This window comes from Trachymyrmex septentrionalis, unplaced genomic scaffold (genome assembly GCF_001594115.1).
Source record: "Trachymyrmex septentrionalis isolate Tsep2-gDNA-1 unplaced genomic scaffold, Tsep1.0 scaffold27, whole genome shotgun sequence".
NCBI classification, from domain to species: domain Eukaryota; kingdom Metazoa; phylum Arthropoda; class Insecta; order Hymenoptera; family Formicidae; genus Trachymyrmex; species Trachymyrmex septentrionalis.
Window position 1 is genome coordinate 809984 of NW_017305430.1, and position 27081 is coordinate 837064.

The following is a 27081-nucleotide window of genomic DNA, read 5'->3' on the forward strand; positions in this document are numbered from 1 at the left end:
CAGAAGGCGTGAAATATCGTCGAAACTCAGAACACGTACGTACACAGCATTGCGAGAAGCTTGGCATAACTTCCGTCCGAACAAAAATCTTGCGAACATAACACGAAACTCGGTAACAAACTTTTTACCAAGTTTTCCCCTTTTATTTAATATTTTTCTCTTATTAGATTTATATTTTGTTTATAACTTTTATTTTTTAGTCCTTTGTTAAGGTATATTAATTTCATCCGTATTCCACTATTGCGCTTTAAGAGAAATCGATACTCGATAGTTTGCATTTACATCATGAGCCCGAAAATCCTGGCGTTGCGCTTTTATGCTCGATCGAGCCGTGAAACCTAGAATTGTGTTTCCAATCTTCGTATATGCCATCGTCATTGTTCAAGTCTACCTGATTATTCATACAATTCATAACTGGTAGCATTGGTATTAGAATATTGCAACAAATCCTACATATTAAAGCTCGCCGAGGCGGTTGGAACAAATTCCGGAATTTCGCTGTTCGATCGAGTCTGTACGATGCTCGCAAGCTAAACCTGCATGTGAGTACGTCGCGACAAAATCGCGATCGTAAAATAATGTATAGATATATATCAGGAGTTCTCAATCCATATGTTTACGCTCCGTTTATTATTTATGTATCAGTTGCTTATTGTATAAATACTTTGATTGCAGATGAGTGACGTAACTCAAAACAAAATCCTCTTTACCATTCAGAAGAGGAATATTCAAACATAGGATGTTTGAAACGTGCAAATTTTATTAATTAATAAAATTAGAGAAATTCTGGAAAAATAAATAAGTGAAATACTAGTTAAAGTGAAATACTACTATAGTTTTAATAAAAAATAGTTTTAATAAAAAATTAAAATAAAAACAGATATAACGATAAAATATAACTTCATATAAAGCATGAATTTGACTGCCTCATCAATATTCATAAACTATGTCTTATAAAACGTTCGCTTACGCGATTTGATTTTTAAGAAATTTATGCTGCCATAGTTTGATTGTGATTCAACTACTATTCGTATTCATTTAATTATGTTTCGTTAAAAGACGTATGTTGAAAGTTAATAATTGTTCAGTGACTTCAACAAAGTAGAAGTGTGTAGAATAGATTATTATAACATCAATGTAAAATGATGAAAGCGCTAAATTGAGAAACCCTGAGAAATTCGTATGTAAATATCGAGAGAGACTACCATAAGCGTTTTCAAAGTTCTAAAATTTTTAAAATATCAAAAAATTCTTTCTGTCTTAAAAGGCAATTTAAGAGCAAATTTATATTTTTTCTCGAAAAACATGTGTTTTCATGAAAATAAAAATTATGATCCTAAAAGCTCAATAAACCCCATATCTCTCTTTTAAATATTCCCACGTTCAGAAAAATATCTTATTCTCGATGCACAGGCAGATTCTAATAAATGTTTTTCTAACTCAGAAATAATGATATACTTCGACATTTGATAACATGAATAAATGAGCATTCAAGCTAGCATGTCCAAAGTACACTGTTCCCAAAAGTTAATCTTCCGTGTTGTCCTAAAGCTTCTGCCTCATACTTGGTGTCACCCTGTATATCGTGAAAGGACGTAACATTATTTATGTAACATATGTATAAGTAATATACATACGATATATATATATATTTTTTTTTTCTCTCTCATTCTCTCTTTCTTTCACTCTCTTTCTCTCCCTCCCTCTCTTTCTTTCTTTACATGTACCGAAATATAAATACATATAATTACACTGCGAAACGCGAGTTGTATAGCATATTCTACGTATCGTCATACAAACGGCGGTCTCGGCTGCTTTTGCTTTGAGCGAAAAAAAATATTGCTATAACTTATACCCTACGTTAATACTGTCACGGCGTACTTAATCATCCAGATGGAGACGTGTAGTGTGTAATATATGCTCGCATAATAAATACACTTCTAACAACTTTAACTCTCCGCACTCTCCGTGCCTCTTCCTCTCGCGCGGATCTCATTATTACCTGCTTTCGCAAACTTAAATTATCTTCCAGGGGTGTAATCACCCTTGTAAACGCGCGTTGTTATTGCATCTCGACATAGAGCCAGCCTTGCCTTTGACGAGTCCTTTGGGCGCCGTAAACGTTTGCCGTATGTGATTTGTACAGATTATTTAAATTTCCTGCTAATTTGCGCGATATAGCGCGGTTGATCGACGCGGTGTATTTGCTTTCGCTTCGCAAAGCCTTACTTAGCAATTATTTGAGCTGCTCGTGCGAGAATTCAACTTTAACGTTCATGCACGTGAATTCTAGCGCATGTGTGTGTCCTCCATACAGCGCGCCACGATAGTTCGATATCACAATGCACGCATTTTCACGCACGTGAACGCGAATCATTGCTGCGATACAACGATTTTCGCTGTCTGATCGCGTGTCAATTTTATGGTATACATGAAGAAATATCTTCTTCTTTTTACGTCAACATGATTTTCACAGGTAATATCTTCAAATATATTGTACATTAATCCATGTTGTCAATGTCTCATAAATTTGAAAAAATATTATTAATATTTCAATATTATAGTCTACGTACGCAGAAAATTTCATTAAATAAAAATATCATTTTTGCTTCTATTTTTATTTTAATAACTTTTGTAATCTTTATAAATTATTTTTATGGAACGCATAAAAATCATGTATGACGTTCATTGGAAATAATGTTTTATTTGTCTCTTCATATCGCAAACCGTATTATATATTTTCTAAGAGTTTTAAAATAGGAAATGTTTCGTGAAATTCGGCTTTCCTTATTCGCTTGGAAAACGATTGACACGCGACGGAACGCGAAAACCGATAGGCAAATGCAGCTGTTGAGGTTCCAAATACAAGAACAACAGTACCTGTTGCAAGTTTGTCGAGTGCCTACAGTCTTGTTGTTACATCACAAATACGACGATTTACACCGAGTTGCGTTTGCTGTCCCGTGTTTCTTCTTCAGCGGTAGAAGTGGGTGAATTGCACGCTTATATACTGATTAGCTTGCGGAAGGCCTTACGGAATTCGGGGTTGAACACAGTGTATATTACAGGATTCACAAAGCTGTTCATGTAGCCCAACCAGGAAGTGATGATAAAGGCTGTAACACCAGGTTGACAAGCCTTCGTCAGCTTCGTGCAGATTGCATCCATGATGTTGCAAGTGAAGAATGGCACCCAGCATATTAGAAAGACACCTGTGACATTTATGGCGTTGATCGAAATAATTACTTCAATAAATGACGTATGATTAATTACTACTTTATAAAATACATCTCTTAACGTTCTTATAATTTCTGACTTATCGATACAATTTTAATTATAACAATATACTATTGATATGTACATATCAATAATTGCTTACTGTTCTTTCTCTAATAATTATATCTTAAATACAAAATAATACAAAAATTTAATATAATTTCTATACTTAAAGAAAACTCAATATATAATATATAAATTATACTTTCATTGTTATCGCTCTATTAATATTTTAAATCTTGTTGCGTATTTTTTTAAATATTTTAGAAAAATAATTTAAAATATTTAAAAATATTTTAAAAAAGTAAATTATATAAAAAAAGTTATTATATAGAAACTATGTTCATTTTAATAAAAGTCAGAGAGTTTAACACACAATAAAGATTAATAATACAATTTGATTTTATATCCCTATTCCTCATTTTTATATGTAGTGTTTATTGTCGGGAATTATGAAATGCGTACGTTCTAAATTAACTATTATAATTTTCTACAAAGCAAGTATACCTTAAACTTTAACATTTCTCTCAGTTTGCAAAATACGTTCTGTTAACAATTTTAACACATTAAGGACTTCAGAAACTTACAGCGTCTGTTATTAACTTATCCTTTGATGTTTTATGTATCAGAAATATTTCTTGCAAAGTACAAATTATAATCCACCTAATTCTCTTACATTCAACCTCACTATGAATTTTATTCAAAACAGGTTCTGACAAGTTATAGAGTTTAATAATAATATCGAGATTTTCGTACTTTTTCTATAATAATATTTACATTCTTGCCGATATTTCTTAATATTGATTTCAACGTTTCAATATTCAAGTAGGTAAGTCTACATTTCGAATAGTAAAAATAGCAGTTTCGTATGGATATTTTATTGCCACATATTTATTACTCGCGATAAATATTTACAGAGATAAATCGCTTGGTCCTATCGAATCGTCATATTGAACATGTAACTAATCTCGTTCGATGTTTTTAAATCACTTGCCTATATCTGTTTAACCATGTTCAGACTTTCACATACTTCACATATATTTACAGTAGCGTCGTTCTTTCTGATTCTCGCTTCTAACTCGCAAGTCTGTGAGCTCATCAATAATAGATGTAAGACGGATCGAGCTGAGCTACTTATTAAAGCAGCGCCACGCGCGTAACTTACCTAACACGATCGCCAGAGTTTTCGTGGCCTTGCGCTCCTTCTTGGCTGAGCTTTTCTCCCTCTTCTTTTTACTAGCCTTGTTGGCCTTGTATATTGTGAACCTCGTCCCGGCCGATGCGTTCTTTCGATCCTTCTTGCAGGAGGACGACAGTACGCTAGGCGTCCTCGCGAGCTGCAGCGGTAGGAGCGAGCCAGCGCTCTTCAGCCGCTTCAGCTCCTGCTTGTTCGCGCCGCCGTTGTTACCGTTCCTCTTCGTCTGCGTCGAAGAGGACACGCTAGTCGGACCTCGTGTCGGCGGAGGCGACGACGAAGTCGACGAGGACGGCGGGCCCGAAGTAATCCGCGGATTCGGACTTGGGCTTGAATTTGTCTCAAGTGGTTCGTGAATCGTGCTACTCGCTGCGACGTCGTATCCGCTGGAGTCCTGCCGCTGTACGTGTGGTGTCCCAGTCAGCTGAGCCTGTGCCACCGCGCTAAAACGACAACTGTCATTCGAGTGTCAGACAATCCCGGCATTCATCCGCTTCGTATTAGAGTTTACAACCTGCATCACCAGTTACAATTAAATAAAACCGGAATTAGAAGTTCAAAATTTCGTGACAGAAACATAAGTTACTCGATACAGAAATAAAGATAGCTTTCAGAAATTTTACATGATATCCTTGTATGAATTATTTCTTTTTCAATATTATCACGAGATTATATTTTTGCATTCAAAATTATTACGAATGATGTCTTCAAAGATATCATATAATGCAATATTTTTTGCATGCTGTATCATCATTCGATATTCGGATATAAAATTAAATTTTAAATGGTAGTTGTAATCTTTCTTATTATTTCTTAATATCTACGGGTTTTATTTTCTCTAAATATTAAATTTTATATTTAAGTTTTTGCGTTCTTATACATTTCGAAATTTCGTCGTCGATATTGTGTACCTCGACCCGGTCGAAAAATGATAATACGAAATATTTTTAGGAAAACGTTACGAGGAATTGGGGAATATTTATTCAATAGATCAATATTAGTTAAGAAACAGGGGCCCTATTCTTAAACAAATATCGCATACAAAAATAGCAATTCCGTATACAATCGACATTCACATTCAAGAAACTGTCTTTTTCGCATGCGGAAATTATTCATATGTGCTTAAAAATAGGGCCCTAGTACTTCATGCAAATAGGTCTTACATCTTTCAAAGGCAAGAAGAAAACACGTTCTACAGAAAAAACGTTCTAAATAAATATACAACGAGATTCAATTTATTATATTATATATAAAATAACTTTAATCTCTTTTTACTGGATTTTAATATAAATCATTATTTAATTAAAATATTTAAATAATTGTGTAATCATTTTTATATGTTATAACTTTAAAATAATAAACCACGTATAATTTGCTTTCCGCCACAAAGATGATATTATATTTCTTCTTTTTCCTTTTCATATAATTTTTTAAAAGCGTAACTAAAAATATGAATGCGATTATCAAGTTTAAGGATAATAAATTGTACTTCATGCAAAAATAATTTCATAATACAACTCGATGCGAAGTCTCACGCGTCCTAAAATATGTGGCAGTATTATTTGAGCGTTCTCTCTGAAAATATACAATCCAATTAATAACCGTGAAATGCCCGTGAGTTGATTGATTCATTTTTAAAGGTAATGCGAGTGGCTATATGCAAATTGTTGTGGATGCCAATACAAAGAGGCCACCCCATCGCGATTAGCTCGCGAACTTCCGGATTACTATCAGAGTGACGAGTTTCCGTTAAACTAGTATTGTGCACAGGCTTTGAATAGAGTTTTGGACACAGAGAGAGAGAGAGGGCGGGGGGGAGAGAAAGAAGAAGAGAGCGGACTTTCGTATAACTCCAAGTGATATCCATTGCAATTGTGTAGAGAACGAAGAAAATAATTACGAGATTATCGGCTTTTCGCGATTCAACATGCGCTCCCTTGCGCGATTCACTCTCTTCCCCCGCTCCCCAATTCACGAATTTTTTTTGTTTCGCCCTGTAGTCCAACGCGCAAGAACTTTTGAATGTCCAACTTGTCAGCTGTTCCGAATATCGATGTGACTTCCTGTCCGAGTTTTCCGATCGAGCGAAGTTTCGACGTCGCTCTGAATTGTCTTCGCTTCTTTTTCATTCGAGACGAATTACTGAAAAGTGCTTTTAAAAAAGGAAAAAAACTGATGTCCTATTTCAAAGAACAAGAAAAAAAAGTAAACTGAAGAAAAAATGATCATCCAAGATGCTTAAGGAAACGTGTTTTTAATTTCTTTGTAAAAAATGCGAAATTAATTTATGAACAAGACACAGAAAAAAAATATAAACAATACATAAAAAACTATTTCGCTGAAATATTTAAAAATTTAGCTAGATAGGCACAGATCTGAAAATAATTTTGTTGAATCATCAAAATAATTATGTAAGAACTCAAATATAATGAGCAATGCAGCCAAAAGTTTTGATATTCTAGCAAATAGCTTGAGCGTCCTACATAATTATTTTAATACATTAACAAAATTATTTTTAGATTAACAACTCAAATTAAAACTAAATTTTTACTTAAGCAACCGTTCTTTCTGTGTATATATTATATAAAACTAAAAATAATTTTTATAACTTGATAAAATAACACGTATTTTGCTACTATAGATATATTATTACATTATGTTTTGGACAAGCAGGGATAGTCTGAAACAATAATCATCTCTTGCTTGAAAGAAGTCTGCAATTATTCTCACGTTACATGTAATCTGAAGAGAACTCGGAGCAGAAGAGATATAAACCGTAACTGTAAAACTTTGCGACACGCGACGCGCATTACAAAAGTAATATCCTCTTAATTGAGGACTCCCAATTGGCCAATTAAACGGCAGACCAAAACTTTTGATTGACTCAAAGCTTTTCCGTGTTGCTTCGAAATCTTCAGAAAGAGGAAAATAATTGTGTAATTCACTACGACCTACGCGCGTCTTTTTATTTGTCCATTTTATTTAACGGATTGCTCTTCCTTTCGTGCAGCTTGCTAAAATTCCTTTAAGTGAAATTTTACGAATTTCATTTGTTGTACGTTAAGTAAGAAATAATAGCATCCGAGAAGTTCGTGGAATTCATTTGATTGAGTTCATTTGATGGAATTCTGCTAAATATATATGTAGGTCAAGTTACACAAAGAAAATTTAATTTAGCATCAATAGCTCTTTTAATCCTCTTTCAATTTCCCATTTCGTACTTTTCTCAAATTATGAGTCGTAACCAAGAAGAACTAAACAGAAAGACAAGCTACTTTGCGTGATGATGATACGGAGAACCTCAGATCAGATCATTTCAAATGACGCATAATAAAAAGAACGCGAACATTTCTCTACTTCTCTACTTTACAGGTGAATAGAATATCGTATAATCATCTCATTTGCCTTTCATCTAGGACTTTTTAACGTTCGTTTTATTTCTCGGAAGTCAGCAAAAGCAGATAGAAAGAGAAGTTGTATCTTGGTTATTCAGTGCTCTTCGTTATTCAGGTTGTTTTTAAATTAATTTGGACATTCCCGCGATGTACATAAAATAAATTGAATCTTATAATTTATTTAATATACTTAAGGATATTTATCATTTGAATTAAAAGTATTTAGATAATATAAAAATGCCGTTTCTCTTCAATCAATGTAATATCGTTTTTAATAATGCTGTAAATAAAAAAATATAAAATTTTATATTATTTTAAAATAAACTTGTACGAAAATTAATGTATTAAATATTAATGATTGAGTTATTGATCCTAATTTTACAATAATTGAGATGAATACTTAATATCGAGCGTAATTTATCCTAAATCAATCATATATTTTACGAAAGACCTAGCAGATGTTCTTTGATCATTCGACTTTAAATTGAACTGTCATCGCAAGAGGTGCACATTTCAAATTAAGCAATGCTAACGATTTGAAAGACGGTAACCATTTCAGAGACAATTTTTGCATCAATGATCGCTATGACGAGTCGCGTCGCACAACGTCATGACAATGCGATCCGATATCGTTGAAAGAAAATTCCGACATCTTCCTTCCGATCGGGATGTGCGACAGAGGTGAGGAGGAACGAGTGATAAAAAGATATGATGAAATTCTTACGCTGCTTCCTCGACGACCGTGGCTAAAAAGAATTCCGTGCTCTTGTCATTGGAGATGACGACGACGGGATCGAGGGGCGTCTCATCCTCGTCCTCGTTGCTGCCGGAAGCGGTGTTCGTCGGTTCCTCGATCCCAGGTGCCACCAGGGCAGCCGCCCCCAGCGCCGTTTCCGCAAACCTTGCCACAGAATACCCACTACGTGATCTTAGTCAAAAGCCTCTAGAAAAGCCTCTACACCTATCATGCACTTCCTTGTTTATCCGGCATCCCCCAGCGTTAATCCAGCAAGTAGCGTATCTATCATGCACAAAGCGACGACACGCTTTTTGACAGCACCTGCAAGATCCTAAGTGACAGAGCGTCGCTGTTTCCTTTTTACGGCAGGGATCTCAAACGAGTCTTTAATTTGTTACGAAACAGCAATCAAATCGAAATATCGTTACAATTTTTCCTCTCTAATTTTGAATATAATAAATAATGTATTTAAATATATATATTTTTTTTTCTTTTATCTTTATAGTTAGCATTTAAAAGTTTATTATATCAAAATAGAAACGTGTTTAATCGTATAAATATTTAAAATTTAAGAAAAAGAAAACTAAGTGGGAAAGAAGAATAGAAAGAGAGAGAAAGAGAGAGAGAGAGAGAGAGAGAGAGAGAGAGAGAGAATAGGAGAGAAAGAGAATGAGTGTGCGATTTTAATTGAATGTGCGCAATGGTGCAAATTAAAGTCTGTTGCACGCTAATTTATCTAACTAAATGTATATTTGCGTTTTAATCGATAACATATCCAACAATATAATTCTGTCAATGTAACAATTTGCATTGAGCATCTTATTTGCATTTAAGCACATTTATCGAATATAAATCGTTACGTTAATTTGTATATAACAAGCTTTTAACATGCTAATAAATTCAACCGGATTTGCTATAAATTTTTCAATCTCCCACACAATATCTAAAATTCGTGAATTTCCTAAAAGTTGAATATTCTCTAAATGCTATTATCAAAACTTTGGCTGCTTGGATAATGCAGAATTGCGTTACAATGTTTAATTTCTGTGACAGAATTTCTCGCACAGAATTCGTTTTGCATTGCAAAATAATTCATATATATTCGGCGAAGAAGACTGCGATTTGAGCTGTCATAAGCTTTATTAACACTCCTATCCGCAAATTGGAAGCCTTGCTGTTAAATTTTGCATTATCGAACTTGGAAGTGATAGTATCCGCGATATATTGCGACAATATATGCAGATACGTTCAATTGCCTGATCAAAGCATGACCCAGCATTTTCTCAATTTTCTCATGCACATTTCAAATACCTGATATAAAGCGATACATCTAAACATACATGAATTTTTCGCAAAGAAGAAATGTTCTCACATAAAAAAATAAATTTTTATAAAGTTAAGAATTCATTTTAAGAAATTATGATAAAAAGCCTCTAATATGCATTAAATTTAAAATAATATATCCTAATAATCTGTTATTAAAATAACTGAAAACTATAAAAAATATTTTAGGATATATATTTACATTAAAAAATATGTATAAAAGGGTTTATTTTTATATTATATCAAACAACAACGATCAAACATCTATAAATATTGTACATACCACTTAAATACAAAAAATAAATTAAAAGATAATTTTATGCTGACATTTGTTTTATCATTACATTTTGTTATAAATATATTTTATTATAAATAATATTATTTTAATTAAAATTATTTCATATGTACAATATTCTCTAAACAAAAAAAATTCTTATCGTATATGAAAGAAAATATCATTATGTTGTATAAATATAATACGAGCAATCTTAATTTAAAACGATAATCTATTTTTTTCCTTCTATTCTGATTTCATTTTAATCTCAGCTCAAGCAATTTCAGTTTTTCATGTGTTATCATGAATATGAAATAAAACAATTATTAATTGTATTAATCATTGACTAAAACGTAGTCTCGGGATTTACTTAAGATTTAAGATACCGCGTGTCACGGCATGATGCGTGCATTAGAATGACAAGATAAATATCAAAATTTCAATATTCTCTTGACTGAACCTTCGCATGATAACAAAGTTGATAAAGGAACAATGTGGTCAACGTGGGTGCATGTAGGCGGATTAACCAGGACGCCAAATTATGTCAGATACATTACACCCTAGAGAGAGATATCAAAATGCGGATGAACTTCCCAAATTGCGACTGCGACTGTAAACATCTAAGTTTAATTTATCGTTCACCGCCGTCATGCATCATATGTTATTGTAAATGAGGTCTTCGTCAAAGTTAAACCAAAAGCAATTATCAATTTACTGAGACGCGTTGCCTTTAATTCTATGACGGATAAATGGTGTATGAAGAGATATTTTTCTCATTTTTCTAAATTTAAAAAAATAAAATAAAATTCAAAAATAAACAATTATGATTCCATCCAAATTTGGACCGTTGAAAATAAATCTAATTAAATAAGACAAATCCTATATTCTATCCTATATTCAATCAAAGCAGATCTTACATACATATCTGATTCTCCCATTATGTTTCAAGACCGAAAAAGATTTCGATATGTAGTTTGCAGAATCAGATATGTTTAGAAATTTACACTAAACTATTTAAGCACTAAGATCTGCTTTGACCAAATATAGGATTTCTTTTGTTTGAGTAAAATTCGAAAATGTTTTTTTAAATAGGCGAACAGAAGAGTGTAGAAATTTTAAAATCGTCTAATTTTGGAAAAATTAATCAATAAGAAGATATCGAAATTGAAACTATCACAAATAAGTTTAGCCACTTAAGTATCAAATTATTATTAAATTAAATTACATTTTGTATTATTACATACCAACATAATTGGCAAATGTTTAAATATTCTTTATTGTAAAAAATTCTATTTTGTGCAGAAGAATAAAAAGTAAATTGAATCTGTTAAAGTTAATTGATATCATTAAAATTAATTAATACTAAACTTTCTTCTTTTTGCAGCTCTGCCGTAGTATGAATGTAGTATAAGATACAGTAAGAATCGAGATAATACCTTTACTTTTTAACTTAAACGACATCTTTCGTTGTGCGGCAGCTAGCCCTTTTCGGTCACTATTTCCCCGTGCGTGCCTCTTCTGAGTTTAAGCGCTTAAATGCTTAGATTTTCTGCGCTCTTTGCTAGAAGGAAGGTAAACAGAAGTTTGCAGGAAAATTTCGTTTACCTTAGTAGTACTTCCATCGGATAGACTCAAGTACTTAACGAAGCGCGTCAATATTTTTTGAAAATCTTCTTAGCTAGGGATGTCGGATATTTACAAACGTATACATCTGTTGAGCGTTATGTGGTTCTGTGTATACATTATTCTAAAAACATCGCGGCTCTCTTCTGTTAAATCGAATTTAATAATCATCAACTTTAATCAATTTGTAATTAAGGACATAAATGAAACTTTAATTGAAAGCTACGTTTGTTTACACGTAACTTTTTAATTTTCAATATTAAATTATGTAGAGTTTTCTCACTTTAAGCAAAAAATTAGTTTCTTTAAAAATCAATTTTGATTAATCGAAATACACACAAGAGTTTCTTATACCAATGTTAGAATTCAATTTGCTATTTTTTAATTTAATGCTAATACAATTATTATTTTTTTCCAATTAGTAGTATAACATTTACAATATCAATAGAAAGGTGATTATATTGTCTGAATATTTATGCAAACAAAAAAGTCTGTAAAATCCAATTTTGAAGAAATGAATGAAAAAGATAAAATAATATCGTCAACATTTTAATTGAAAAGATATTGCAATTAAAACTATCACAAATATTAATCTGTCTTATATATTATTATTGAATTAAATTACACTTTGTATCAACATTATTTATTGTAATGTTTAAATATTCCATACTGTAGATATTATGTTAAATTTTAAATGATCCGCGTGAAATTGCTGTACGCGTTCAAATTGCATATGTGACGGAAATAAATAGATACGTTAAGGTAAAATATTTTATATTTCTTTAAAGCCGTCATCGCGATACTTTGCGAGGTAAATAATCCTTACGTCGAATTCGAGCTACGGTAAGGTTATATGCATCTTCTGATGCATCGGAAGTAAATGGCAATGCACATAAATAAACACGAATACTATTATCTTGGTTTACGACATTTCATATTACGTACATGCGAATTTTATGTAGTTGCGAATATTCACTTTGCATGATGTCAATAAAATATCGCGAAAAGCCTATCGCTTATATTTTAAACTCTACTCTTAAAATAATTGAGATATTCTTGTCTCTTGAAATTAGAGTAATATTATTCTATACAAACACATTTTTTTTTCCTTTACTTTAAAAGTAATATAACTAAAAAAATTAAGAAATTATTTTCAGAAAAAATTATTTTTCTCAATTTAACAGAAAATTATTAACTATAATTTCTCTAATCTTTTTAAAGTGAATTTCATTCCAAAGAATTTAAAGAGAATTAAATAATATCAGCAAAAAAATTTTTGTTTTACAAATTTTTTAAATTCAGTCCTTTTTTAGTTTTAACAATTTTAATATCCTACGAAATTGAAATGAATCCCAAATAATTCATCAAAAGTGACATAACTCAAAATATCAATAATTTATATTTACTTTGATCGGCTAAAATGATTAAATTTAAAATAAAATAATTTCTTCTTCACATCAATCATTAAAATTTTACATGACTAATCCTCTATAGAAAATTCCATTTTATTTACAAAAACGGCAAAACTCAAAGTGTGTTGTTCTTGTCGAAAGTATTATGATCTCTTCGAAAACACTAAGAACGATATAAATATTGTTTGATGAACGGATTCTGAAGTTAAGTTGATTTACTTTTGATGATTGATAGAGTAATTTTTATCTAGTTAATTTTGATAATACCTAACTCAAAAATTATATTTTTAAAACTGTATTACTTTTGAAATAAGAAAACAATATTATATTAATAACAATCCAAAATATATGGAACATTTTCCTCCTTTCGATTCCTTTATTCCCATTCTAATTTTATTCGATATTCTTATGCATATCAATCAAAAATCCTACTTAATTCGCTATCATCTTTCCATTATAAATGTCAAATGTCAATAAAGAATATCTTTCTCGGTAATATTCAATTTGCATGAACTTTAACGCAAAGGGACGAACAAGGAAGACGTAACGAGATGCATGCCAGAAAGGTACACGAACAAAAAGACTGGCGATTAAGCGGCGTACAAGTAGTTTGCTATTCAAGACGAGACTGCTCTCGTCAGCACGACGGAAATGAAAGCACGTGCGAGGCGGAGGCGTGCGAGAAAAGCGAATTATCCGGGGGATGCTCAGGACTTAACTCTCGGCCGGTCCGTATCTCAGCTCGCGTTGCGTCAGCTGACGCCAATCTCCGCGAGAAATTGTCTCGTTGGAATGCGAGCCTTACGCGGTCACGAAAATTGAAAAGAATCGTTGCGCATTGCGCGTGCGACGTGTTCCAAGTGTGTCGTCAGTCGATTCTCGCGCTTATCATGCCGACAAACGGGTCGGGTAATGTATAAGAGAGCATATGAATAAATTTTCACCAGTGGTATTTTCTGGGAGAATGATTTGTCCGCAGACACGCGAATCATGCAAATCAATCCTGATTAGATCTATTACGTATATCATTTCAACCGCAAGTTTTCTTATTCAATTTCGAGATAGTTTATATTCGATTGTGAAAGATCAACATTTGTTAAACTACTTTTCAATTTCTTAATGTTGTTATAATCTTTGTAACAAATTTTTCTTAAAAATTAATTAAGCTAAAGATACTTTTATTTTAAAATAAACATTATATATGTATAATTATTCAGAAATTATAAGTATCATGAAATTTTTTCAAAACCAATTTTTCTTGAAATATGTTGTTAAATATAAAAATCTAAGGAATATTTTTTTATATCTGCCCAATTTGAAGGATAAAAAACAATTCAATGACAACATATTGTATTACATTAAAAACAGAACATCTTTTAAATAACATATATAATGACATATTGTCTATATCAAGATCGAGAAATAATACATTCTTTAAGCCTATTTTTCGAATAAATCTGTTGCGCTATTAAGAATTCAACAAACAGAGAGAAAATATCGACAGACAGGAAAAGTTAAAAATTCAAGAATGTATAGTACAAGGTTCAAAGCTTGGGAAAGTAACAGTTCAAAGATGTATAAAGAAGTACAAGTGTACGTAAAAGATTTATAAGTTGCTGTGTTTAATTTCTAAGCATTGTGCTTGTATCTTGCTTGTATTATTGAATGATTGGAAAGACACAAAACATCGAGAAAGCACAAATGTATTTTCAATCCAATTTATCTGTATAAAATATTAACGTCTCTCTAAATCAGAGTTTAATCTGAGCTGTATTAAGATTCCCTCCGTTTTATTTTTTTTACGAAATTGCATAATTGTAATATATCAGAAGAAGCAGAAATAGTATATGTACATATATTTGCATGCGTCACATGCGAAACATCAATTTTAGTAAAAGATACAGCACAATATCTTCCATTTACCTCGTAAATAAAACGTACATTTAAAATTAGAACAAAAAGTACATTCATTTTTTCAAAGATTTAACACAATTACAAAAATAATTATGAAATTATTATTAAAATTAATTCTCGTTTTTCGATTAAATAATTAATCATAAAATCAAATATAATTTAGTTCCACTACAAAAAATCAAATATAAATTAGTTTAAGAATACTTTCAGAAAAAAAATAACAAAAATTAATTGTTCTTGCTGTAACTTCTACAATATAAAAAGACAGTATTTAATTAGTTTTAACGAGTTATTTAAACAATCAAGTACTCACCTACGCGTGTGTGCAATATTCTCGATGATACTCCCCGGTTTTATATCGCCTAAATTCGGTTTTTTAGTAGCACGAGCCCTTCTCGCTCTGTTTCGCAGAGCCTGAAACGGTCAATTGAAAATCTACATTGTGACATAAATCAGGAGTTGCAAACTCGAGACGTAAACGTATAGCATAAATCTTTGTGCGAGATTTCTGTAGATAACACTCGAGACGCGTTATCGAGCACCTATCTGCGGATAACAAGATTTATTTCGACAGTTTTACGGAAGAAAATTTCTGTGCTGCTAAAGCATTATGATATTTTGCTGTTGATTTAACTGCCATCGAAAAAGTTTTGTTTCTCTAATTTAAAAGAAGAAATTACATAATTCTCGATGTTTGTATTTTATTCTATTGCATTGAAAAGAATATATTCGTTTTTCTAGAAATAACAAATTTTTTTTCACATACAAATAATTATAATCACAAAAGGGATTTGATTCAGCTTGTACTTTTTTACTTTTGGTTACTAATATAACGCTACTTTAAAATAATCAAGTTTAATATGTGTGTAAAATAAATTATTACAATATATAATGTAGCTATATGAAAAAATTTTGCTGAAGTATCTAAAAATTAAATAGATACATAGAAATTTAAAAAATATTTTATTAGTACATCAAAATTATATGAGTAGAATACTCAAATTGGTTGCCAGTATATCAAAACTTTTGCAGCATTGTCGTTATGTTTAAATCTCCTATTAAATTATTTTGGTTCAATATAATTATTTGTATAATCTTGATATTATTTTCAGTTCTTATACATATATCTAGCTAAATTTTTAGCAAAACTGTTCTTTCTGTATATCGAACAGCTATTCATATTTTCTTTTTAAATTTTTGTTTGTTTATAATATTTTTCAATATTTAAACAATTAAAATGTAGAATTTTTTAAATATTTATATTAAAAATCATAAAGTTAAAAGATGCAGAAATAAATTTTATTTATAAGCAAAGAAATTTTTTTACACATTGTTGTGTATTGTGTACGTGAGTACACGTGTTAGTTCAACAAAAAGATTATTGATTTCTTTTAAATAAAAAAAAAGGAAGAGAGATGGAATGCTGCTATACAAAAATTCCTTTTGTTATTTCTTTTAAATTTCACTAGATTCTTCTTTGAAAACTCGAATTCTTCGTCTTTCCATCTAAAGTTGTATCCTTTACACTTAAGTTTTCTACGAAGTTCAGCGGATATTTACAACTGATAGTGATGCCGCTCTGATTTTGTGAAGGGTGTAATATCATGATATAATATCACGCACGAATAATGGTAATATCATATTGAAAATATAAAGACTATATATCAATATTATTACGGTACTTCGCACCGATATTATGCGCGTACAATTACCACAAGTACGAAATTAACAGTCCAATCGAAATGCTCTGTACGCTACGAACGTTGAAATTGTCCAACTAGCTGTATTTACGATCTACCGCAATATGATAGCAACCGCTGTATAAACCGCAATGCACTTTGCTCCATCTGCGCCCAAAATTTATCGTATAAAATTTGAACGCAATTTTTATTATAAACATATCAAATATGAGAAATTCCCGATGGATGAAGTTGATTTTATAAGCTTGTTTATAGCAAAACGATTCGCCGTGAACCCACATCACATTATTTAAACATGTACTCAATTTTCAAAATACGTAACATATTCATATAGTCGCATTACGATTTTATTCCGACTGTGTTACTCCTATATTTTAATTATTATGGTTTGTCACGTCTCTTTTCTACTTTAATTTCACAACGAAATATTAAAAAATTCCACACTGTCGGCAACAAAGTCGGATTAATTTGAGCGGTATCGCACACAGCGCATACGTGACAATTAAATTAGAAGACAGCAGACTCGCCTTTGCGAGAGCTACCTTTCATGGTACAGCCAATTTCGCGATTGGTTCACGTTTCTGAAGTAATCATAGAGATAAAAGAGGCACGAACAAATTTTTGCCCTTTTGTAATCGAGCTAGAGATAATTTCTTTTCCGTCTTGTCATCGCTTGCGTGTGTCGGTTCAGCTACAAAGACAGCTATCGATTTCTTTTTGGAGTAGAATCTTTGTAATAAATTTCACTACGCAATTTTTATGCAATTGCTATGCAACAGCTATATTACAAAAGCCATATGCTTTAAAATTCACCGTAGATATAATTTCAACGTCGCAAATTTTTTTTTCTAAGATTTTATCTCATTGCAGCGTTAATCAATTTCCAATAATATTTAAAATATGGCGACGTCAATCGCAATTACGTTTAGAAATTTAAATTGCAGATTTTTTTTTACATAAAAATTTGTTTGCGTCGTTCACAATTTGTATGGGCGATAGTAATGACGTTTTATTTAATCTACGTGTTCGTTTAATACGCAATTTCGATTACCCGTATGATCCTATATTTTCCGCTAGTCAGCTTGACCTATTAATACCAGCGTTTCTCAACCGCCAGTGAGAAAACTTGATCTCTCGTTTACTATACGTATGTCCACATTTATAATAGGAAAGTTTTTACAATAAAAATTTCAAATTGAAAGAAAATTTTCTTAAATTTTATGGACCAGAATTTAAAAAGTATTTTTTAAATTGCAAAACGAAAATAATAAAGATGACACATTTTATTATCTTAAGAATATATTCTTTTTGCTAATATTATTTAATTTAATTAATCAATAAATTTTCTATGAAGTCGAAAAATAGTTTTTCTTCTTTTCTGAGAAACTTAATTTTTTGGGTTGTGTAATTTGGAAATAAAGTAGCGACGTGTTGATTGATAACCGAGGCGTGCCACAGCAAAAACCCAAGTGCCAAAATTGTGAGAAATGTATCTTATTGTATGACTGAGTAAATGCTAACATACTAATATTTGGCGTGAAAAGTACTACTAGAAGCAGAAAAAATGGGTAGTGCAACTCAAAACGTTGCAAGTCTATAATGTAATTGTTATTTTTATTTGAACAACATTTTACATTTTTAAATGGACTTATAATATTTTAAAATTTTAATAATTTTAAGATAATTTTTGAAAATTAGAAATACTAATTAAAAATTTTTGCCAAAAGTTGATTGCTCATATTTTTAATTATTACAGTAATTTTCTTTGTAGAATTTTTAAAGCGATAATATATATTTTCAAGAAAATAAGTTCTTCCTTTCTACTGAAAAATTTAAAAATAGCACTTACGTTTTACTTTGGCATGCCTCAATTAGTTATACTCTACATACATCAGTCAATTCTTATACAAAAAAAAATATAGGTTTATACGACGGCGTGTTAATATGTGTTGCCGCAAAAAAATCGCTCTCACCTTGAATATATTGTAGTAAAGGAATACCATGATGATGCAGGGTATGTAGAAGCTGGACAGACTCGAGTAGATGATAAAATCCGTATTGTAGAACAGACATTGGTCCGGTATCCGTTCCGGAGTATTATTCAGGCCTAGGACAATCGGGCTGCCGATCGCGGCCGATATTGCCCAGACCAACAGTATCGTCAACCATACTCTTCTATTGTTCTTGTGCTTCGCATACTTTATCGGCTGGGTCACCGCTATGTATCTGCAATTCAAAATCGGTTCGTGTTGCAATTGCCTACCGCATTATATCGCAAAATCATCTATGCAGATCCAGCGGCTCTTGTCTCATCCATTCTCCAGTATTCCCATCTCGTACGATATTAACATATGTATTTGTTATTCCGCTATTGTCATTAAAGTCAACTGTCGCGTTTGACAGAATTAATTTCGGAATAAAAAGGAAATAAATTTTAAATGTGTGTACACAACTCTGTAGAGTTGAGAGATAACTATTTTCTGTTACAGTTATATATATATAGCTACTTTTTTCAGCTGTAACTTACGCTGTTAATTACGTTGTTTCTTTCTATCTTATAACTGCAACTTACAATTCATTAAATTTCTTAGTAACTAGTATAATATTTAATGCAATAGTTACTCTATATGTTTTAAATTTATTCAAAATAAGTTAATCAAAATAAAATGCCCAATAAACAATATATACAAGCCAAATAAAGCTCAGCATTAAATAAGGTTCATTTTTAAATTTATTACTTAAAAATACATTTCACGCCTCTTCTATTTATAGAACTCACTATTTTGAAAATATTAATAAAAATTAATTCTTTAACTATTTGCTTTAAATATACATTTTTATCGTAAGTAAAAATTTGTGGTTGATTATCTAAACTTCTTACGAAAGATTGAAAAGGATATTTTCATTGTAATCTCTGAAATTTCCAAAGTTCGGAAGAGATGTTATAGAACAATTTTAAAGCTTACAGTTTCTTTGCAAAATGTTTTTAGTTTTTAGCATTTCTGTAACAATCTATCGTTACAATTGTTTTAGATAGAAAATTGCTTCAAAATTGCTCCAAACTTGTGCATTAATGCGTTTTTCAATGCGATTCAATTAACAACAATTTCTTTCTGTACAGCCGAATATAAAAGCGGAAACATAGCACTGATACATAACGATCTGTTGTCATATGTATTAGTATCATCGGGCACTCTTCAATCTCTTGTTCATCTCGTCATCAATTTATTACATTACAAATAAGCTCTTATAAATTATACCATTTCGAAATAAAAAAAGCAATGAGGGAAAAGAATAAAAAAATTATATTCTCAAACGACACAAAATCAAAATGAATATCATTAAAAATGCAATTTATATGCATTTTTTCAGCTTACGTATTTTTACATATTTTATTTTTATTTTTAAGGCTTATATTTAAACAAAAATGGTAATTTATAATTTAAATTTTAAAAGAATATTATTTTCAATAAATGTGCGGAATTAATGCTTTTAAAAGTCATGCCGAAAAATATATGAAACAAATAATTATATTATTATAAAATTTTAATTTTATTAATATATTATTATATTTCAATTTTGTAATTTTTTCCCAAAGAAAGAAAAAATATAGTAAATATAATTATACAATAAGAAAGTTAACTCAAATCTTATATAATAATGTTTAAAAAAATAATTTTAACCATTTATTTTTTTGATAGGTCTTATGCTTAATTATTCGCGACGTAAACCTTTATTCTATAAATCTAAAAAATTGTATTCAGCAAACTTAAACGTACCAGTATATCTAATCTAATTCTCCTATCGTTGCATTTCGAACATAAGTGCGATCTTTGTCTGCATTTTATTCGAGGCACGTAAACCAGTAAAATCAGCCTACCCCCTTTTTCCTGATTTCCAAACTTTCTCAGTAATGACTATGGCTCTTTTATGACGATGGGAATTGGCGAAAGCACATGTCTTGATCGCTAATGTCTTCTATCAGAATTTAAGAGAAAACGCGAAAGATCGTAATGCATCTCTATTTTTACGACGGTTTTTAATTTGGTTTATTAGTTACATACAAAAAATTTATCAAGATTTTAAAATTTATTTAGTAATAATATGTCACGTTTGTAATATTTTATATTTTATAAGAACTTTTAAATTCTCTAAATAAGGAGCAAAATTATCGAAGTATTATAACAATATATTATAATTTGTTCTTTTAATAAGAAAAAGCTATAATCTTTATTATAAATACTAAATATTTAGAGGAATGTGAGTTATCTCAAGAGAGTTTCCAAGATCTTAAGTATTTTCAGATTGGTATTTTCATTCTCGTGTAAGCAAAGGAAGAATGTTTACCTGTCTATCGAAATAGCCACGAGATTGAATATAGAGCTGGTGCTGCACGTCACATCCATTGCGATATAAAAATCACAAACAAACCCGGGTAAACTCCAAGAACCATTCACCTACAAAGATAAACAAAAAACTTAGTTAATTTCAAAGAAAAATCACTAATTATTATTAATTACACATTTATTTGATTTATAATATAATATATTGTAAGACTATATTTTTGTTACCAGCCATTAGAGTAACCTCATATTATTAAAATAAATGTCATAGAATTTTATTGATCTCTCAAAAATATTACTATTTAAAAAAACTATCATCATCTCTAATTTTTCTAAAGCATGTATTAATAATAATTGTTCAAGATATTTGTATTCTCCACCATAGTGCATTTAAAACGTCTTTTAATATAAATGCTAATATGAAAATTCAATTATGAAATCAAGAAAATTAAATGTATGTACAATTAAATGCAGCTATTTATCTTATTATCTACTATTTTTATTCTGTATGACTAAAGATAATTAAAAATAAAAATTACAATGTTTCATTATTCAAGCATGGACTTGTCTTAGAACTATCATTTCATATTTACTTGTTACCTCTGTGTGTTTTAGGAATATTATTATAAGAAAGTTATTAAATTTTGTGAAATTATATATATATACAAATCATTACTCTGTTAATATTGAATAATAAAAGTCTGTATATATGTTTATTGATACATCATAAATTTTTTAATATCAATTAATGCTCTTGTATTACTTTTTATTAATACAAAACAGTTTCGTGAATTATTATATATACAAATATTTGAAACAATTTATAATAATAAACATAAAAGAATAAATATATTAAACTTAATAACGGCAGGATTTTTTTCAATTTAGTAATATCACATGCAGTTTAATTTAATTTCAATAATTAATCATCGATCTTACAACCAATTTGACGCATTCGTGTGTTTTTCGAAAACTTCTCGTTCCACTTATCTCTTCTCACGGATGAAAATAATAACGTCGCTCGAAAATCACGCGCGCACCGAAACGATCATATGTCACAGAGCGATTTTGCGCACAGCTGGACAAGCATTGTATGCATGGCTGCCAACAAATTTCAAACAAGGACTACATGCATTTTTCAAGCGGACTACAGTCCGCCATATTCCGATTACATCGTGCGTTAGTGCAGTATATGCGATGCGTTTTATCGTCGTGGCCTATATTACGATGTCGATTATTTATTTCGATTTCTCCGTGCGCCGCGCTTCACAAAATGTATCTCGCCTGATAAGATTGGCTCGTATTTCCGTATGAAGTTTTCTCATGTTTATTGCACACATTCGCGGTCGAATATGTAGATATATGCAAGAGCAAACCCAATATTAAAGTAAATCGGTAGATCAAACAAGGTTCATATTTACCTGATATCCAATAATTAGTAAAAAAATAAATCGTGAAGAATTTTAATTTAAAATTAAACTAAGTAATTTATTAATATAAAAATAAGTATTATATAGCTGTAACAATAAATCAAATGTGAGTAAATTGCCAATACAAGCTCCGCGATTGTTGATGTGTCAAACAATCTTGGAGTAATAAAAATTTGATATTCTTTATTGTAATTATTGCGTTGGTTTTTTATTGAAAATAATTTCCAAAAATAACATCATATGAGACAACGTGTATGTGTACATACAAAAATATAAGGCAAATTTGTAACTTTGTTATTTAAGATTAAAAGATTTTTTTAACAATAAGATATTGCGTGTTATTCGTGTTTACTGAAAAGAGATATTCGCAAGAGAGAACAAAATAAGAGTCATTGATCAAACATTTTAGACGATAAATCGAAAAATAAGCGATTTACGCCTCCTTTTCAACATTCTATCTGCATTTTCTCTACCAGTCGCTCTATTCTTTTTATTCATTCAGGAAAGCACATCTACTCGGTGGCCCTCGTGGATTTTCTACAGCGGAAGCCAGAAGAGCCTTGATTTATTTGCAACGTTCGTGTCTCGTGTGCAAAATATCCCGCGGCCGAAACCCGTTTGAAACACTCGGTCACATTTCCGTCTCCACATTTATCCCTGCAGGGCTGTTTTCATCCTGTGACATGTTTGCGTGAGTAGCTCCGGATAATAAGATATTTCTAACACGACATAATTATTTCATCGATTTCCATACAATTTACCACGTATTGATTTATTGGGCTCTCAGTTCGGTTGCATGTATTTTCCATCGAATTTTCCAATGTGTACCAATCATAAATGATTGAAACTTTAATGAAAAGTTTGTCTCTTCAGGACTTAAAATTCAATCGAAACTCTGAAATGCATGTTGATTGTGTCTACGTTCTCATATACGAATTCTCCGTTATTCCTTTGATAAATCCATTATTGTTGGGTGCATTGGAAGATTGTTTTATCCTTCTCAACTACGTTATCGCACGTACGAAAATCGACGAATTCGCGCCAAAGGCACGTGCGGGAAAACTTATTTATATTGTTGCAATCTTACAAATATAAAGCTAAGTTGGCAAAAAAATTCTTATCACCACGCAAAAATATTTATAGATTTATTCTCCTTTTTTTATAAATTATTTACCTATAAATATATAATATATATTTTTTAACTGTTGAATATGTTTCTTACGCTTGCTGAATTACTTTCATGTTATTCGAGTCACACATACTGTGAATATATATTTATTATGTATATTTAATATGATTAGCGTAAAACTTGAATCCTTAATTACATTTACGAGCGCAACATTTGAGAGTCCATATACGTGATTATATCGCGGCTGTTACACGTGTTTCAACGTACTCCGCAGAAGAATATATAAACGCAAATATAAAAGATGAAAACCCAAGTTTAAAGCGGGAGAGCAGGGAAATTTAATTCAGACCGTTTAAATATGTGCAATCTGTACACGTAATGTCGTCCCTTGTATTCTTTCTCGGGTAAAAGGGGCAGAAAAATAATATGAGTGTGCTTCCGCAGCGTATGCGGAGCGGGAAATTTTCACTTCTGTAACTCTTGGTTATATATGCGGCGCAGGATGTGCTCCACGGGTAAACACACGTATATGTGAATACAGAATAATATTCCACGGTTATATAGGCGTACGCGGTGCGGCGTTATGCATTAGTACAGTTAGTAGGGTCTAATATAGGTATTCTCATGTGCCATAATACAAGCATGAATCGCAATTATTGCGATATTTCAAACTGCTTGTTAGCTACATTCTCGTCGTTTTCCTAAAAAAACTTGAATTATCTAATTGTGCATACATTTTATGAGGCTGCTAAACTTTATCTTCTCCCAGCAGATCGACAACGTATCCATTAATTTCAACATTTATTAATTCCCATATTAAATAAAAATATTTCAATGAAAAATCTTTTATTATATGTTATATCTTTTAAATTTAATATCATCCATCTTAATAGATATTTTATTATTTGACTCTGTATTCATTATTTACACACAAATGCTTTACAAACAAAGCAAAAGAGAGACAAAGACAGAGGAGAGTGCGTGTGTGTATTTATTTATAAACTAAAAATTATAAAATAAAACTACAGACACGATCTATTCATAGCAATATTTAATCAGTAATAACCCGTAATATTTATTACATACAAAAAAATGTTTATTCTAATTTAACATATATAGGTCAGTAAATTTAAACAACAGCTTCATTATTTATAGCTATAAATAATTATTAATTAGTATTGTGTAGATATGTGCATTTACATTGACATTGTTATTTAGATGTTTTTAATAATTTAATTTTAATATTTTTACTATTATTTATAATGTTCTATTCCACTCAAAAAAATTAAGAAAACAAGAGAAAATTTACAAATAATGATAATGATAAGTAGATAACAATTCATAATAATTAAATAAATCAACTTATGTACACCATGTAGTGAGATTTGTACAATACATTTAACTCGTATAATTAATTCCTTAAGTGTCGCTGTATCATTAATTATTGGCAATCTGCGTTGCACTGTCTTGCATTAAAAACTAGCGCAAACTAAGTTTCCGATAACGTTCGCGACGGCGGCATACAGCGAAGTAATTATTATCGCCCCTCGTAACTTCCCTTGTTACACGCCCTATCAAAGCGTTACGCCAGTTTATATATATACCGGCTTTCGCAAGTAAAAGCGCACGTACACGAGCGTCTCCATCTAAGATCAGGGAGTTCCCACTGTGTTTTTAGCAAACGCGGCTTTGCGTTCGATTATGATCAAACTCATAATTAGGCTATAACCCGTATGATAAGCGATGTTTACGAGCAAATGAAGTCTGCATTACAAACATGTCGGAGTCTCAATGACGAAAGAACTGATCGCATGCAATGCGTATATGGCAAATAAATTACGCACGGTGAAACATATCGTGTTTTTCCGCTTACCATGATTAATTATTTAATTGCCCACGTAATTTCAAATTATCATGAAAATTGTTTCTGTACTAACAAAACCCGTACCGTTTACCTTTAATATAAATCTTAATTATTTAATCGATTGATTTACAATAACAAATATTTAACGGATTTATATATGTTTTAATATTAATAATTATATTTATTACAATTAGAATAGCGTCATAGGAATAATTTTAAAATCAAATTCGTTAATTTAAATTCAACAATTCAATTTATGCACGCGCGCGCGTACAAATATATTGGCAGAGATAGATTGATAAACGTAATTGAAAATATTCGTTGCGTATCACACGCAAGTTGCTTTCCACCAATAATTTGTTAGGAGTTATTGTTATAATTTCTAACAACAATAAATGCAATTAAATAAAATATATTATACTGTAAAGAAAAGTGGCACCAATATAGATAAATAATATTTTTTTCAATAATGGAAAATAATAGAAAAATTGTGTTCTCAGAGAATTTCGTTTTCGCGACACAACGAGATATATTTCTCCAGAAAGTAGTCATATATGGAAGGTAGCAATAATGGTATCTCGCGGGAAATGTTTCACATTTCTCATTACCACATTTGATCAAAGTAGGTTTAACTCGACTTTGTAGAATATGGCTTATCCCTTGTGGTATCATTAAATTTTATAATGGCAAGATCTCAAAGGTGGCAAGATTGTAAAAAGATATAAAAGCCAAAAATTTAACTGGCATATCACAAAAAGTTATATCCATTGTGATAATTTATAGTCGTCGAGTGGCTTGCCGCTTGGTGCAGTTGACTCGCGATCTGTAGATTCGGATTCAATCTCACTTACGCCCATACACGCGATTTTTCGCGTTTAGAAGGCCGAAAATAGCTCTGTCTGACGATTAAGAGACGTTACTAGCGTCCGAGACTCTGCTCCCCGAAGAGGCTTGATTTAGGCTCTAGGCTGATTTAGGCTGAGAATTCGATCACTTTACGTGGAACTGTCATAAAATTGTATCTAATTCTATTACGTATAATACGTAATCATATTTATCAGACAAACCTCATTCTCATACTTTACTGTTATTAATATAATTAGTAGTAAGTTACTAATAATTTAGTAATAATTATTACTAATAACAGTGAAGTATGGGAATGGATTTTGTCTGATAAAAGCGGACATCACACACAAGCCTTCCTTCGTCTTTGTCTTTTCTATTCATTTCGCTACATTCTCACTACTGTTCAGAAACTCCTAATGTCTCAACTCTTTATCTAGTTTCTCTTTTTTATTATGCCAACGTTGTGTACATCCTTGCTCTAACTCAAAAAACACTATCCCATATTCAACGAATCCAGAACACTTGTCTTCGCTTCTCATATAATGCTCGTAAGCAGATAATTAAAAGTAAGATAATTTATTCCCACTTTTCACAAAATCTAGATGGCTAAACGTTCAA

The 27081-nt window shown here is 31.0% G+C and overlaps 1 protein-coding gene across 1 annotated transcript; it reads right to left on the bottom strand.

Annotated features, from left to right (window-relative positions):
• Positions 1–2717: 2717 nt before the first annotated feature.
• Positions 2718–21257, bottom strand: LOC108749191 (dopamine D2-like receptor). The gene is made up of 6 exons (XM_018487742.1): positions 21199–21257; positions 18825–19077; positions 15465–15565; positions 8591–8767; positions 4442–4914; positions 2718–3212 (listed from the first exon to the last, which is right to left on the bottom strand). Exons 1-6 carry the CDS (start codon positions 21255–21257, stop codon positions 3004–3006), a joined length of 1272 nt encoding a protein of 423 aa, XP_018343244.1. The 3' UTR covers positions 2718–3003.
• Positions 21258–27081: the final 5824 nt, after the last annotated feature.

Coding starts and splice junctions, on each gene's coding strand:
- LOC108749191 (XM_018487742.1), bottom strand. CDS start 21,257: ATGGATGTGACGTGCAGCACCAGCTCTATATTCAATCTCGTGGCTATT. Junction 15,566..18,824: donor TTTACTACAATATATTCAAG/GTGAGAGCGATT, acceptor TGACCGTTTCAG/GCTCTGCGAAACAGAGCGAG. Junction 3,213..4,441: donor AACTCTGGCGATCGTGTTAG/GTAAGTTACGCG, acceptor TAAATGTCACAG/GTGTCTTTCTAATATGCTGG.